We start from the raw sequence: 18,560 nt of genomic DNA on the forward strand, positions 1-18,560 counted from the left end.
AACAATATAGCAAAGAAAGTTGGGCCTTGCTTTTATCCATCGTCTCGCCTGAATCACGCGCCCGCTACTAGCCGAGTACTGACTGTAATGAGCATTCGGCCGAATGCACTGTCTCGGCCGAGAACTCAGAAGGTGTAACTCAGGCATCAGAACGTATGTGACAGTAAAATAATTGTAATGGTGTATAACATGGTGTACTTTTTAAATTGCAGGAAGCCCAAGACCTTGGTTTTGCCGACTCCTGGGAGGTGAGCCCCAAGCGTATCACCCTGGGCACGGAGATAGGCGAGGGGGCCTTCGGGAGGGTGTTCATAGCGAAGGTGGACCTGCCGGATTATCACCTGGTGGCTGTCAAGACGCTAAAGAGTGAGTACATCATTATACTTTGAATTTATATACACATGATGCCTGCCAAATGTCCTCAAAAAACTTTTACCAAAGAATATAGGTTATTTTTCAACATTACCGAGCGCGTTCCAAGATCGCCATCGACATGTGACAGTTTACGTCGACTAATATGTCGATAAACAACGCGCCACATTATTGGCTGCTTAATGAATGTAGTCATATATAAAATAAGACAAATATATTATAAAGATTATTGTGACCTCAATTTTAATTACCACAAGTTCATGCATCTGTAATTGTAATTGGATCCAAATCCAATTAAAATCCAAAAAATTGTGTAAACGCTCCCGTGAGTAACTTGTCAAAAACTTAAGTCATATATTTTACTTACGATTGCTAAGCCATCCTTATACTGAGTTCACAATAATTATTATTACAAGTTAAGTTTTCATTACTCTTTGTACATCTTGCGATGGGTCCAATTAATAAATGAAAATGTCTACCGATCGGCCTAGAAATGCAGGGTTGCCCTTTAAAATTATAGGGTTTTGTATTTTTTCCTACTGATGTGTTGATATTTTCCAGGCAAGGCCGCGCCGGACGAGGTTGAGGAATTCCTCGAGGAGATCAGCATGCTGAAGCTGGTCGGGCGGCACCCCAACGTGGTGGCTTTGGTGGGCTGCTGCACCCTCAACCAGCCCTACTGGGTGCTGCTGGAATACGCCCCGGGAGGCGATCTGCAGCATCATCTCAAGGCACTCAGGGACACATGGAAGAAAAAGATAAACACTGTTAATTCCAGGTATTTGTTCCTGCTTTGGATAATGAGTTTCATCAGCACGACGGAGGTTGTTTTCTAGGCCACTCGCATCCTCGAATGTATTGACCTCTCTGGGGTCTAACATATAAGCCATTTCCTAATAAATTGTTTATCCATTCAGAATAAATCGGAACACGTGTTCATGCATCTGGGCTTTTCCTGAAAAATATAATGATGAAATGCGACAATATCAGAATTTTAATGAACACGTGTTCCGAAATCCTCATAACTTGAACGCATTCGTTAAAGGCCTCTGGTCCCGTTTTTAACAGGAAAACAAACAATTTGACCAGATTTTTATAAAATAGGCAATCTTTTATTTTAATCAGTAAACTTGTCCGTGTAGCGTTACTATAAAACTTGTGGCTTAATTTGTTGCTGTTTCCAGATGCTCGGTTACTTCATCGTATGTGCAAACGCCAGGTATGATGGCCGAAAGCAGAGACCGCCCTTCTGTGGCTGAGAGTAAGTGCAAATCAAACACATTCATCTTTTTCGTTCGTAATGTTATGATAATCTCTTCAAATGTAAGGGAGGTTCAAATACCTGGGCCTAAGTGTTGATCTAATTAACACTTTACTTTGAACATTGGACGAAAATTAAGCTGGCATTTGACATTGAAGTTTGATGATTCCGTAGAATTAAGAACGAGATAAGTTATTTTTTTCCGATTTAAGTAAGAAAACTTCGCCTTTCTTACAAACCTGTTAAGGAAATTCGTGAATTGTAGAGTGAGATGAATTACATTTTCTTCGATTCAAGGGTAAACATAACCTATCTTATCATTTATTCATAGATTAATAGATATAAAACTATTTATTCATATTTATACTAAACAAATAATTCCTCTTAGTATTTAAAGCATATCTTGAAAAAACGTGTATTTTCACAAAATAATTAAATCTACGCCATCTATGAACGCATAGATTATAAAGTACCTAACGTTTACCCTTAAGTGAGAAAACTTCGCCTTTCTAACATATCTTGTAAGGGATAATACAAAATATTTGATGTAATTCTATGATATTTGAAAACATCACAAGTTGTGACCGTCCCCATTAAAAGTCTTTCCTCGGAGCGTTTCAACTTTTGACCAAATTGTGCAAATCTGACAAGCACAACAACAACAACAACATGACCGTTGTGATTGTTAGCTGATCACTATTTGATCAAAAGCTGAAACGGATTGAGAATCAGCATTTAATCGTTCAAATGTCAAAAAATCAGACCACACAACCGTAGAACAAAGGTAGTGCAGTCATTGCAATTCGCATTCAGAAAAAAATGCTCTTTTCTCTAAAATATTGAAATCAAAAATTGAAGAAAACTAAAATAAATATCCGAACAATATTACAAATTGTTATAGAAATCCAAAATCCAATACTGCTGCCTTTTCTGAAGGATCGAATAAATCTTCTTCCCGATGGGACTTAATAATAATATAACTTCCAATGTTACATCATACCGAGTTCTGTATCTTCCAAAACTCGACACGTACCTTCGGAATACTCAGTACTCCCCGTAGTTCCCCTTGACGTGTGAGCGACACGGACTCCGCCTGTAGGGAAATAACTCCGCCTCAATAAACAGAATATAATAATTTCCATAGTGTATCTTCGTACTTAACAAACGTGGCCTTGTTGTGTGCAAAGCAATGACACTAAAGCGACTTGGCTTGTTATTTTGTAAGAAAATCATAATAAGAAATTAGCAAGGGCCTGAATAGATTAATGATAATATTTTAGTAAATACTTCACGAGTGTTCGAACATCTGTCTGGAGTCAGTGGGAATACGGATTCCCCGATTTGGATTTGTAGGAAGTGGAGAAGGGTGGAGTTGGGAAGAGGAAGGTTGGTACCAGGGCGATACTGAGGGTGTCCACCACTACATTAGATTGGAGCAAGACAAGTCACCAACATGCGATTGAGTTTATCTTCAACAAAAACACGATATCACCGACTTCTAGAGGCGGGTTCCCGTTCTTTTTCTTTAGCTATGGAGTACGCCTATCCCCCTCATTTCAGCTTTGGCATAAACGAGAGCGTGTGCGATAGGCGCTTAGCGATCGCTACAACGGGAATCCGCCTTCTTCACTTTTTGCGTCATTGATACCTTAGTGGTCACGAGCGCGCAGTTGGTTCACGTGCCAAAATCGTTCGAGTTACACGGTTGACGTTTTGGACATGATAATGGGTCGATTCTATATTAAGAATACTTTAGGTATATATTATTGGTGTGTGGAAAGTCTAGACTCAGAGGCAACTGGCCTGTCGCAGGTTTAGTACTCCTCGGCGTCTCGAAGAGTATGTACTAAACGACAACACGTCTATCGCGCCCAGACATGTACTCTAGTCGGCCTTACCTGCTCTTGTCAAGCCTTCCAATCCTTAAAAAGATTCTCCGCGCAGCATTCCGAAAGTCTTCGTGGATAGAGTTTATATTTAAAAAAATATACGTTGATAAACACTTAACTTAGCGAAAATAGTAATATTTGAAAAAAAATGCTACATAAGCTCTGAAGCAGGAGATTATCGTGGCTATTTTCGGTTTCCGTGATTTTCGACAAGTAGAGGTTTTTTTTATTTAGTATAGACAGTATTAAGTAATATATAGACAGACAACGTTTTTGATATTCGAGATCAACTTAATCAGTATCTTCTAAATAGTTCCCGATTTATTCCCATTCAAAAATTTGTGTGTTTGTAGGCATTCTAGCTATGAAAACATATACTAACCGAAAACTTCAGGGTAGTAAAAATCACAAAAATCGTGAGAAAAGTCGTCCCACGACCATGACCCGCTAGCACCTGTGGCGTACTGAGAATTAAACACAAACTAGGGGAATATTTTTTTTTAATAGGTACAGAAATTGCACTCTTGTCAAGAAGAGTTTTGGGCACTGTATTCTCGTACATTCTCAAAAGGTGTTCGATTTAAAAATTAATGCGATTTTAGTTTCATTTGCTTTATCAGTGGATCCTTTGTATTTAGTCAAATGGTTCTCATCGTAGGTATAAATAAACAAACAACATACCCCAATTGGGGATGCCATCGTCTCCCTGACTCCATACGATTGTGAGCAGTTGGAACTCTTGTGCGGTTTCACATTAAAACATACATTTAAAAAACCTATTGTATTTGAAAAAATGCAAAATTAATGTGTCTTTATCGGAAATGTTTTTTGTTTCACTGAATCTAATTTAATAACAGTTCTCTACTTTATAAGCACGTGCCTAATGAAATATTTGAAAAATTCCATATATTAGTTTGTAAGTTGATCCAGAATAAACTTTTCTATCATTCAGTATAGTTAAAATCACTTTTATTTATTGCTGTTTATGGTAGGCATATTATAGGTTTATCGTTTGCAGGTTAGTTTTATGTTTCTATATATATCTGTGAACATTAATAATTGGTCTGTTTTTTGTTATTCTCTTATGTATATTATATTACTTAGACTGTTAATGTTCCTAAAATAAATAAATAAAAAAAAATAAATTCATCTACACTCAAATAAAACACAACGAATATATAACTGAAACCTGTCCTGTGTCCTTTGGTTAATTAATATCCTTTGCACGTAACAAAAAGGCGTCTCGAAGGACAGCCGAATAGCGAAGATAGAATTTCATGATCCTGGATCTGTGTTCTTAACAAACTGATAGGGTTGAGTCGCAGTATTGAATGCACAATGCAAGTTTAGAAACATTTTAACTGGTCAGTCATAAATACATGTTGGATAGTAGGTTTTTTAAAATAGATAGATAACAACGTGTTAAATTTCTCACGTTTTTTTCTCAAATAGATTGCAAGATTTATTATAAGGGATACGAACGTTTTCTTAGTTAATGTTTAAGTTCACCTAACTAACGATTATGGGAGAGTTTCTTCCAATCTTCTACTTATTTCAACGAGGGCGATTCCAGACATCTAATGCCAACCCTTGCTTCTGAAGGTGTATCCAATTTGAAGCAAATTTTAACCCAAGTACCTATCGGGGTTTTTTTTACAAAAACAATTTAACAAAACTATGAACAGGCAAAATCATTTTAAGGAGGACCCGAATGTATTTGTGCACACCAATAGCATAAAAATTTGCAAATAAGTATTTCAAACTAGTTTGGAAAGAAAAAGAAGTTCTATACACAGATCCATTGAGAACAACATCATTATTTTTGCTTTGATGCAGGACGGAGATATTTTGTATATGAAAACGTGCTGGCGGTGAGTTATATAGGAATACATAATATGTTTGGGTTATGGTTGTCACAGTGGAAAAGATGGTGGAGTCTAGTAAATTTAACAGTGGCACTGACATTTATAGCACTTAACATTACATTTTGAGGGTTTTAGAGTTAATTGAAACAAATGCAGATATTTTTTTTTTTTTTTCTTGCGTTGTCTAGACAAAGCTATTACGCTTTATATATTATTTTCTGTGTGACTTCTGACGGACCTTCACCCAATGTTGAATTAGTAGTTGTATTGTTTGTGGAGTTTGTTTGTTCAGTTCGTGAGGAGGAATAAGAGATGGGGATGTGGGATTAAGGTTGGATAGTGGTGTGTGTAATGGTGTTAGAAGTGGATACAACATCCAACATCCCCCTTGAAGTTAAACAGCCAAACACCCTTGGGATATCAAATTAAGAACACATTACTTTGAGAAAGTTACTTCTACATAATTCCCGTTACTTACCTTCCCGGGATGAAAATAATAGCGATATTCTGCCGCAGTGGTAGTAAGTTATTGATCTCGAAAATATGGTATCTCTCTTTCTTGTCATTATTTCAAAACTATTTCATTCAAATAATCAAATATATTGAGAATCGACAATAGAATCAAAATGATTCGATTGAATTTACATCGATTGCTATTTAAAAAATCGACATTAATTTTACTCTTTATCGAGGGAGTCTTCAACACAAAATAGCCCCGTCGATGAAAACAGTGAATGGAGAAAGAATGATCAGAAAAATATTAAGCTGGTGGAAGAAGTAGTAGGGAAAGTCCCAACTAGAAATAACAAAATGGTAGTGTTATATACCCTTAAGTATCGCTCTGGTAAAAACATAATTCCTAACAGAAACGTTGTTTGAAATTGCTTTAACCGTGTTTAGTGACCAGGTATGAATAGCCCGGTACTTCCCGACAGGGGCTTGCATATAAGCACAGGGGCTCCATATAGACACATAAGCACTGCCTGCCCTACTTACTCGCATAGAAACAAAAATACGAGCGAAGTAAACTATGAACAGCAGCGCCGCGTGCGCTTCACCGACCGTACTACCATAAAGTATCATAGGAAGAAACCAAAAACTTATTATGCAAAATGACGCACGACATGTTCAAACGTTGTCATCATTCAACACAAATATTTATATTGTTCGCTATGCTCCTTCAAGGGAAGTCTCGTTTGGTTAGTGTCAAAAAAGGTCGTGCCTTTCAGTACAAATCACAAATATATCAATCAGTGCCATCTGTTGGCACCCTTATTATTTAGTACAACTTTGCTTACAAAATACTTATCGTATTTTGTAAGCTTTTTTTCATGTAATGAATAGTCTCTTATTATCAAAGTACTCTTGTAACAGAAAGAGATGTTTAATTATTACCGTGTATGTGATGATTTTCTGTTAAAATTGGGTCTTTGCCTGGTTTTGGTAATAATGATTTTTTTAATTTCTTTAGGTGATGAGAATTTGATGGGTGAGTCATAAGGTTTTTTAAGGTGAGTCATATTTATAATTGAATCCACCATTAAAAACGAATGATGGGTCATCGTGGTCAGTATTTGGAGAGAATTGAGCTTCAAGGCTGTCTGCGAAGGCTTCAGCCTTATCTGCAGAGGAGTATACTACTCCATTGGGGACTTGTAGGGGAGATATTCTATTCTTTGGGCGTCGGAGCGATTTAGAAAGTTTCTCTTCTCTTTCGTTTTCAAGAGACGAGATAACTAAACTATTTCCAGCGCTCGTTGCGGTATTTGCTTAGAGCATCTCTTACTTTGCGAGATAAAGGATTATGTATTTTCACTATTAGGTTACAGGAAGGAGGATTCACGACCCGTAATTCCACACCAACCGTGAGTATATGATTGTGTATAGGACGAAACTGGTTCGCTAAGTAAATTGTAGTCCAAGGAGGAATAGGAATTTGGGGGTTTCGAGGCTCGGGGGCTTCATCATCATGCACTTGAAGGCAGTGCATGATGACGAAGGAAGATTCTTTTGGGACGCGGTAACTTAGGTACCAATCAATTGAATCGTGTCACAAGATTGTGCGAATTTTTCGTTGAACTCTCGACCACCTCGTTTACTTGCAGGAGGATAGGAGCCAAATTTTGCAAGCAAAGGGTTATTCTGAGTTCGTCAAATATACAATTAACTAATAACATCAACCTACTAAATCAATCTTTACATGTACCTTATAGCAGCAGAGTCATAAAGGAGTGACGCCAAACAAACACAATAGTTAATCATAATCAAATTTACCAACAATTAACCATTTGTGTTATATTTAATTACCTGTCCAAATAAACATGTATAATATTTTTTACTAGCGTTTAACTACGACATCGTTAGGTTGCAGGGAATCAAAATAGTTACATAGGGAAAGTTAGCTCATTTAGAGAAATCATTTAAGTTTAGATTTGCAATGGAGAGACCAATTCAATTTTGAAGCTCAACGCCCTGATCAGAATCAAAAGGGTTACCACAAAAATGAAAGTAATCAAAGTCCTATATCATAAACCAACAAATTACACAACGTTTGATGGAATTTAATTACAATATAAATACGAAAATATTTACAGATGTCTGTAAAGATATATAGTAGAAGAGAGCTTTAAGTAGCTTTCTGTAGTTATCAAAGAAATTAAGGGTCCAATTTTCATGGAGGCTTATGCGTTGTAGGGGAGGAATTTTCCATCCCTACGAACACATATGCAAAGCCTTAGAAAAAAAAAACAAATATCGGTCATAGCCTAGAGAGAAGAAAATTCTATATTGTTTTAAACAAATAAAAGAATGGCAAAAAGTTTAAAATATCACAAGAGGTCAACTACTTTTGACAGTGAAAATCTCAGATCGTAACCCACAAGATGTTCAAATTCCCTAAAGTTTTTTGTGCCTCCAAAATGAAATGAAATTTTTATTTTTATTATTTGTTCATAATTTTCGGATTTTCTCATTCAGACTTAAAATTTTTCTGCGAAAGGAAACGAATTTATAGTTTATTCTCACTTATAATTGTAAATATTATTTTTCAATATTGTAAGATAATCAGAAATTGTTCTTTCTCATAGTTATCAGTTCTCCATATTATTGAATCGCCGCATTTTTCCAACAAAATACTCAATCGGTTTAAATACTTAGAGATTTCAATATGAGGAATTCTCTACGAATTGGCACCCTGTTCCGAAGCGGTTGGCTATTTAAAAAAATAATTTAATTAGTTAATAACAATTTTTGCACACTTTAATTATATCCGGTCTTTCGGGTTTTTAAAAAATGGTCCCTTTTTGCAGATAGCAAAATTAAGATATCGCCCTGGTTTCAAAAATACGATAAAAAACACAGATAGCCTTAAAATTTTTGGCTAAATCGAAAAAAAAGTGATGCAAGTGGCCTATTAATTGGGGATGCTATAGGCTCACTGGATCCAGACGGTTGGGAATGGTTGGAACAAAAAAATACGTGGGAATATAAGATTGTTTTGACTTTTTTATATATTTAATTTATAACGTTTGATTTTATGTTTTCTGGATAATTGTATAGTTAATGAAAGATTCCGAAAACAATAAAGATTATTTTATCTAACTTTAGCGGTGCATCGACATCTTAAGGTGGAAATACATTGGGTTGACATACACTATACACGCATTACTACGTTCCCAGGTCAACGTGCACACTAGTTATACGCGAGGTCACACTTGACGCGTGTGAGTAAGTAAGCGGGGCATCAGTTGATATGACGTTTATTTTTTAGGTTATGTTTATGTGCTTCACTTGTCAGCAGACGGAATTTCTAGCTTAGTCCTGCGATTCAGAAAGCGAATTTGAGGACGACTTACTTGGTTTATTATTTTACGAAGCCTAATGTTGAAACAAACAACCGTAGATATACCAAACATAACAGTAGATGCATAGATAATACCACTCATAGATGTGAAATCGATACGTTGGAGGCATGACGCCATCTCCTCCAGCTTTACACGTCCCACGCCGATCTGGACCGCCCAGATTGGCGCAGCGATGGAAGCATGGATTTGCGTTGCGTGTGGCAAGTGTTTTTCTAAAGCAACTATTTCCATAGAACTATGGATTTAATTGTTCCAGATATCGTAATGAATTGCTCACGTAGCGTACGTCCCAGTGTGTTTCTACATTTAATCGTTCCCCAACTGACATAGTACAGATACCATCTTACAAAACAACTACGGTAGGTATTTTACGAAATAATATATTATTACAGCCTCGTGTGTGTCTGAATATAATACATTATGTATGTATTCATGTTACAAAATAAGACAGTAAATAATGTTTAACATTTCCTTAATTAAATGTCAGGAGAAGTTACAAGGGCAATGGGAGATGGAGGTGGGAGATGGGAGTATTCCAAGCATCTTTAATGTTTACAGGGTATATTTTTGTTCATTTTACCTTGACACGGGGTTAGACAAATATTATTATCTTGTAATACATACAGATCTCTTCTGTTGGTTCGTGATGCTGGAACGGGAACAGGCCTTACCAACAAAAGATTCGGTAAATTACATTTTATCAATTTATTTAATTGAGCAACAATTATTGACATGCTGTTGGCCATGCATATATATAGTAATGAGAATAAAATAACTTTATAATTTTTTAATATATAAAACCAACCTGTTTCGTTGTACCCTGAACCTTTATCAGGGTTATATAAAAAAATATATATTACATCAATCACAGAGTTATAGTGTTACAGTCAGAAGAATAAGAGAGAACATCAATATTGGTGGGGGGCGTGAGGGAGGTAGGGAAGAGAGATGGGTAAAAGTAGGTGGAGGGAAGTGGAATTGGTTTAATTTATTTTAAGGGATTTTTTATATGCAGAGCTACTAGATTGTCCAAACGTAAACCTATCCCATTTCTATGCAGCACATCTATACCGTAGGATCCATTAAAAGAGTGATCTTTATCTATTTGGTGTGTTGTAAATCTAGACCTCAAGTGTTCAAACACCCTCGATTGAACATTTCTTGCAGTTTTACCTGTGTAAAATGCTGAGCAATCATTACATTTAAGCTTTTGCATCCCAGAATGGCTTAAGTTATTTCATATACTCGTATCCTGTAATTTATATTAAAACTAAAATTTCAACAAAATAATCTTTCCAACAGGTTCTTTAAATTGTTTTTAAAAACACGTGAGTATTCAATTTGGGAGGCGTTATTTATTGGATAACTAACACCCCTGCCATAGGTAACCCCGAGTAGCTCACCATGTTTGGTGACTTAGCAGGGGTGCCTTGGTTCATGGGGTGAGTTTTGTCTCTGCCTTGGCGGCGGATACGTTTGCCCAACTACTGCGTGGCGGGCCATGGTTGAGGGAGACGTTTTGATCTCTCCAGCCAAACTCTCTCGACTCATCGCCTTGCACAGCAGTGGGAGGGATTTTATTTATTTATTTATTCAGTTAAAAGAAATTTTACATTTCACTGTCTTAACTTAAATAAGTACATACAAGTTGTTTTCAAATTTTGTTATGATAACTTTTTTTAAATACATTTATACTCTCCGTTTTTATTTATTTTAATATCAACGGTATAAAATATACCATATACAGTAAATTATAAACAGTGACATCAGAAAATATACAATTAACAGAAAATCTAGATGGATATCAAAAATTTAGAGATACAAGTACATGCAAAACTTATAGGTAGACTAGGTTAGATTAGTATTGATTGAAATATATGATAGTCTAGATACATGATATAATATATTACAATAGCTAAAATATATGCATTTATTTTCAGGTTTTGGTTGAAAGTAGGTAAGTGCCAATCAAACTGTTGGTTTACCATATTGACCCAAGTTTCCTCAGTTGCCCATTTTATGTACATATTTATTTGACTTTTTACGTAAGTATGAGTAGACTTACATTTTATTGGTCATGATTTAAAAGATATGATATTAAAGCCTTTTTGTGCCTAGCTTCTGTGCAGTTAAACAGATCCGCTACATCTGCGTACCTATTACTAATTAAGGTTATCTGGAAGGAGATTGTATATTTGTACACCCTCGTGGCCAAATCCTCTTTTGCCACTTTCACTCCTCGCAGTATTTGTGTACAGTTTGAGAGATGCATTCATACGTCCGACACTCCTGGACACACTGACCCCCAGATTCCTACCCACCCCTCACGCCTTTTCCTTCCCAGAACTTCCTTTAAAAAGACCCTCCACACAGCATCCCTAAAGATGACAGAGGCCCTGAGAAGTTTTTTTCCTCGGGGCCTTCTGTGTAGCGCTTATGTAAAAAAATCGTTTAGTTTCGTCTTTACAAATACCTAGCGCAGACAAGTGAAAAATCACGGGATATCATAATTCAATTTTTAAAAAGACAATTAAAATAATGTTTTATATAATATTATAGATAGTTCTCTACTTTATCGCTTGTCTGAATTCTTCACACAATCAGTTCCAATTTATAATGTCACTTAAATTCAAACCAAATTTGAGTTCATAGAACCAGATTTTACGGGGACGCACATACAACCGAAATATATAACAAAAATAATTTTCTGTTTAAATACTTTTTTAAAGGTAGGTAATAATCGCTTGTCTGAACCCTTCACAAAATGAGTTCCAATTTAAAAATGACACATAAATTCAAAGCAAATACGAGTTCTAAAGTTCGTTGAACCACAGTTACTGACAGACAGACAGCCGAAATCAGTATTTTTAATGATGGTGTATCACTCTTTCGTCGAACATTAATTCAATTTATATACGCTGTCTAACATTTTACCATTATACAATTATTTCTATGAGATTACAATCAACAGGAATTGTGTTAGTTTTAAAAAAATATTATTTTTTTTGAGATTGAGTGCTATTTTGTGAACCTGATACCCATATTTATCTGCCTACAACGGTTAAATTTTAGATGTCTCAATCTGCCGATTTTTTTTAATACTTATGATAAATACCTAAAGAAATCGAAAAAACTAAAATTCAAAAAATTTCTAACCGTCGTGGAAATGTGAACATATTCATGCAAATATCTTTAATGGTATTTTTTTTTAGAATTGAAGACATTTTTTTTCAAGGAGAAGTCGAATTCTTTGTCAGTGTCGTAGCAAAGACCCGGCGCCTTTTCAACTTGGAAGTAAACTGAACATTCAAATAAACCAAATAATTATTTATGATGTGTTAATTATGTAGAAAAAAGTCATTACTATTACCACCACATATGAAAAAACACAGCTACATAATATCTGAAAAATATGGTGAGATGACTGAAAGTGTTAAAAATTAAGGAAGAATGATTAGAACGGGTTGTTTCAAACAATTCGTCAAATTTCAAAGTTAATATTTAAGTTCTATTATTATTTCATCGTTGTCCGGTTGTTTCACGGTACTTGGATAGTAACAGAACTTTCACAGAATGTGAACTTTATCTTCGAAATTTGATGAATTATTCAAATTCTGAGAAACAACCCGTCCTCAGTGTGTTTAAAAATATTTTTCCTACTGTAAAAATCATGTATTATAAAGTGAATAGTTAACAATATACGTTTATACACAAACCTTGTTATAGAACTAACTGGATTAATATTATTAAAAAAACACTTGAGCAATTGAGTATTAGAATAAATTTCTTATTATATCCGTGTATAATGGATTTGTGCATTGAGCAAATGCACTTATGTACATATAATGCAAATATCAAAGTGTAATATATATTTTAAAAAAAAAACAGCAAAAACAACAAAGATAAATATCGTCAGTTCCGGACTAAAATAAACATACATTTGTGATGTTTAAGGCTTGTTCACGAGTTGCCTAGGGACCAGGGAATTCGTCGATAAGCCACTGTTCTTCGAAAACTTTATTCAAAATATTTGCAGGAATTAGGAGAAAAATTGAAATAGATTCGTGAACACGTTTTCAACTGTTTTTTATGTTGAAAAAACCTGACAAAGATACAAATTATTATTTGCACGTTTTTTCTGAATAAGTCAGATTTTCTTCACAATTACTTTCAACAGACTCAACGTTTATAGCAAATTTTAGTAAACTGCTCTTATTTTCGAATTTCATCAAAATCACGTCAACATGAAAGGTATATTGAAGTTATAATTATATAAAAGTACGTGTGAATTATAGTACTAAGCAATTCCTAATCAAGTGTCATACCCACCTGGTTATCTATTTAGATATTATATGCATAATTGGCAAAATAATTAATAGACAATATGAAAATAATACATTTTCACGATAATTAATGTTATTTTTTTCCGAATGATGCAAATTAAGGCGATGCACTACGTCGTGTAATATTTTAAATTGAGCCGCTATCAATAACAACCCTTACGTAGATGGCGATAAGGTTTAAATTCCCGCTTAACACCATCCGCCTGTTTTGATTTATGCAAGAAAAAAACAAGGCCAAAAAGTGCCTTTTATTTTATTTTGTGGATGTTCAGGCAAAAATATTAAAAAAAAATCGATTTTTTTATAAATAAGTTAATTTTCCACATTATTCAATAAAATCATAACTGAAAATGGGTTCGTAAGTAGGAGATTTTGAACTTTAAAGCAGTTTTCATAGGCCTTATACATTATTTTTTTCTGGGCTTATAAAAAGATTTATATGAAAAATACTCGATTATTTCAAAGGCCAAGATGTATTCTACTCGCAGTATTTAATTAAAGCATCTGAAACATTTTTAGGCGACCAAATTTTCAAACCAAAAACACATGATTTTGCATTACTACGTATGGCATCGCCTTAAAAGAAACAAAAACTCTCTCTTAAGCTTGATTAAATTTACTATCTTTTTATGTGATAAGTTAAGGATTTTATTATCCTCGTAAAATTTTTTACTACGTAGGTACCTAAATTCTATTGTTTTATGATAAAATTTAAAATGCCGATGGAATCTCGTTGTAAAATCAAATATTAATTTCAATGTATTAAGTTACCTCGAATCTTTTTCGAAAAGTCCAAGCAATGATAACAAAACTGTAACCTGAATTATTACAGTTCCTCATTCTTTGTTTTCAAAGATATCGTATTAATTAATTCCATTTATTTGATCAAATTTTCTTGTCCGAGTTCTCTTTAATTAAATGTGAGAATTTCTCGTTTATTTATTTTACCGAGAGATAAAAAAGGGTGTTCAAAAGTAATTTTCGAACATTATTTATAAATTATATAAATTTAGTAAAAACAAAATATTGATCTAAGCTTACCGACTCATTATTATTGAACAGAATTTATCTATATGATTTTAATTCCCATTTCATCAGCTGAGGATGAACTCTGGAAAACAGAAAACACCGGAGAGTAGTGTTACCTCATTCCATAAATGAAAAACCCCGTTTCAGATGTAAAAAATATCCGTTATTTTAAATTAACCCCCATTTTTATGGGTTATAAAAACCATGTTGTTCGTAGGCTTTTTATTGATAATGTAAGGCAACATTGGTAGAGTTACCTAGGTATATTATCAATAATGCTTTAAAAACAACCATTTAACACCTTTTCTTGAAAAAAACAATTACAGTTTATTTTTTTAAAACAAGATAACCCCACCGTACGACAAAAGTAATTTAAGTAGTTTTTTTACCGATAGATCGTAAATATAACTGTTATGAGATAAAAAGAAGTTCTCCCATGACTATAATAATTTATTTTTTCTTTACATTTTACGGTAACTACACAAATCAACACAATGACAATACAACACACCTTCAAAAATTGATATAAAGTGATGAAAAGTGATGAAACAAAAACTAGATTAAAGAGATTACGTAGCTTAGATATGCAGGATAATTTATTTCCATCGCTTTTAATGACTTTATATCACTGTTTAAAGGTGTATAATAAGGAACTGCAGTCCATTTTTTAATAATTTTATGACTTTGTAACTAAAATAGCTGTTTTTTTATCACATTTCATATTTATTCATATTTATTATGTTTAAATCACATTTCAACCGTCAAAAAGCCAACATTCTTTACATTGTATTTTGTATGGGAATCGAGACGTTTTTTATTCTTAAGATTACCCGCTTTTAACACCGAAGAACACAATGTGAAATATTATACTTTCGTCACTAATGTTGTCATATTTAAAATGTCGTAAGGGTCAATTTGCAATTCCAAATTTTAAAATGCCGCCCGTATTATTTCATAAAAAAACAACGCGAAATTACAGAATCTATTTTATTTTGTAAAGTTCAGGCACAAATATTAAAATGTTTTTCGATAATTTTGTAAAAGACTAAGGACGGGTTGTTTCGGAGTATTTGAACGATTCATCAAATTTCAACGTTCATTTTCAAGTTCTGTGAAAGATTTTTTCAAGTTCTGTCTTTATTTCAGTTTTGTCAAGCAACTAGCCTATAATGATATAATAACAGAACTTAAATTGGACTTTCACAGATCCCAGAAATGAACGTTGAAATTTGATGAATTGTTCAAATATTCCGAAACAACCCGTCCTTAATTTGCCACATTATACGATAAAAATTTATCCAAATAAGTGTGGGAGTTAGCAAATTCAAATTTTTTTTTTGAGTTTATAAAAGTGTTTATCAATAAAAATACTCAATTATTTATAAGGCTAAGATGCATTTTACCCGCAATATTTAATTGAAGCATCTATAATATTTCTAATCGATCATTTTTTTAAACTAAAAACACATGATTTTGCATTAATTACTTCGCAGTGCATCGCCTTAATATATTTTTGGTATTATATGCACTTGGTGACACTTAGGGTGCTCAATTAGCTATAAATAACGTGATATTCGATTAGTGACTTATTTACTGAATAAAGTATGTCAAAATAGGTAGATTATGACCAGGGCCGGACCTGTGCAGGTGCAATTGGAGCAGTTCGCTCTGGGTGCCGACTCCGGCGCCAAAGAGTCGAGGAACAAAGGCGCTGATAAAACCCAATACAGCGCTCTTTTTGTTACGCCAGGCGCTGTTTGGCTCAGGACCGGCCCTGATTGAATTTTACGAAAATTCTCTAATACGTATTTTTTGTAAAAATATCACTTAACCCTTGATTTACCCGGTGATTTCATACATACACAGTTTACTTGGTGGAGTGGGGACGTCTCCTGGAAATAAAATCGTTAATTTAACATGAAATAAAACACTTTTTTAAATGAAATGCGAGTTACGATTGTTTACTATATATTTGGTTTTACAATGGCATATTTTTTGCAGGTTTTTACTTAAAAAATATAGAATCACGGCCTTTTATTAAGGAACTTCTAGAATATGGCACTTTTTGTAACAAAATTACGAGATCTAACTTCTAGTCTCAACATTTCAAAAACAAAACAATTGTTCAAACTATTTTTTAAAGAAATATAATAAAAACATAATCAATTCTTATAAAAGGCAAAAAAAACATGGTTCGAACAAAAAAAAGACCAAATAACCAGCGGACGGAAACTCAGATTTTGTTAAAGGACCGTTTTCTCGCTGTGACAATTTTAGAGTTAGTTAGTCAGAATTTGGTTTATTTCTCCGTAAAAGTGTCAGTTTTGTTTTAATATGAAATATGTTTCTTCTCAAGTTTTTTATGAAATTAAAACTTAATTTGGGCAACTTAAGGTCTATAATTGTTGTTGAATATAAAAATAAACTCTTTTTTACTACGGGTATATCATGAAATCATGGAAAAATTAATAGCAAACCACCGAAATTATAATAATGTATAATAAAAAGTTAATGTTTCTAAATAGGTAAAAATGTTTACTTATTTTTCATATGTGGTTTAATTTACATATAATATAAAATTATCAAAAATTGGAGATCTAACTACAAAAAACACTGATCTGGGGTTTCAACTACATGGAAAAATTTAATCGAGTACGGAGATGACTCTGTTTTTACACATTGGTACAATACAATAGTGGTGAGACACCGACATTTTACAATGTTATTCTATTTAAAGCAATCAAATTTAAGAATAATAAACTTATCGATCCTGCCTTATGAAGTACAGTACTGAGTGCTATCTAATGACCCCTGTGGAACTAAAAAGTATGCTCGCTTTGATGACAATTGACAACCGACACGCCTTAGATTTAGTGCGTTTGGGGGACCCCTGAAAAATTGTTTAACTGTTAAAACCAACATTTTAAAATACAGGATTTTCCAATAAGAGGTTTTATTTTGATATTCAATCGTAAAAGATCAATGGTTTCGTTGCTTGTGTGGCACGTAGCGCCGTCTTGTTGAAAGTAAATGTTGTCCAGATCAATACCATCCAATTCCGGTCATAAAAAATCATTAATCTCTCGATAGCGCAATCCATTCACCGTAACTGTTGCTCCAGCCTCATTTTCGAAAAAGTAAGGTCCAATGACTCCGCCGGACCATAAACCGCACCAAACAGTCACACGTTGAGTATAGAGAGTACGAATGTCATTATTATTAAAAAATGGACTGAAGTTACTTATTACAGAAATAACTTTATTTTAGAAAAAAAACTCTCCGAAAAAAATACAACTTCAATACAGAGAACTAAAAAATCCAACATTGCTGATGAAATCTGTTAAAAACAAATATGCACTAGATAAAATAGCAATAGAAACCTTGAATGGTACTAGTACCTCAAAGGGCATATCAAAATTTTGAATGTGACAGCATAACTGGAATTATTGGTGAGATTGATTAAACAGAAAGTCATTTTAATATTTAGGTGTATTATGAAGGTAAAACTTTAATTCTACCTCTAATAAATAAAATTCCTGCAATACGCCAAAATGCAAAAAAGAGCGTTAATTTTATTTTAAAAAACTAGCAAAGGTATTCCAAAATTATCATAATTTAATGAAAAAAATTAGAGCAGTGCCAACCCTGATTATACTTTCGTTTCTGCATTCCCCACACGACTGGTGTACCCAGTTCAAACTGAAGCCACCACGTCGAAAAGCTAACGTCTGACCGTCGTTTCCTTTGGTTAAGCCCATTGTTTGACCCTTTCCCACATTATTTCGATGTCACATGCCAACCGCGGTCGACGGTTTTAGATCTACTAAAGTGGTGGAATAGAGATTTGGAGGCCTGAACTCCAACTTAGTAGAACAATTCTGTTCTGAGATCTAATCTAAATATAATACATCAATGCTTAAAACGGCTCTTCTGGCTGC

General features: G+C 34.0%; 1 protein-coding gene across 1 annotated transcript in view; it reads left to right on the forward strand.

Moving 5' to 3' along the window:
- Window positions 1-203: 203 nt before the first annotated feature.
- Window positions 204-18,560, forward strand: part of LOC149420451 (fibroblast growth factor receptor homolog 1) — a gene marked incomplete at its 5' end in the record, with an annotated part of 30,306 nt that continues 11,949 nt past the window's right edge. Inside the window, 3 exons of the mRNA XM_089636362.1 lie at window positions 204-366; window positions 934-1,150; window positions 1,557-1,633. Coding sequence (XP_089492488.1) covers window positions 204-366; window positions 934-1,150; window positions 1,557-1,633 — 457 coding nt within the window. The remainder of the gene's footprint in view (window positions 367-933; window positions 1,151-1,556; window positions 1,634-18,560) is intronic.

The sequence above is a fragment of the Hesperophylax consimilis genome, chromosome 10 (genome assembly GCF_061612785.1).
Source record: "Hesperophylax consimilis isolate HC1 chromosome 10, BYU_Hcon_1.0, whole genome shotgun sequence".
Classification (NCBI taxonomy): Eukaryota; Metazoa; Arthropoda; class Insecta; order Trichoptera; family Limnephilidae; genus Hesperophylax; species Hesperophylax consimilis.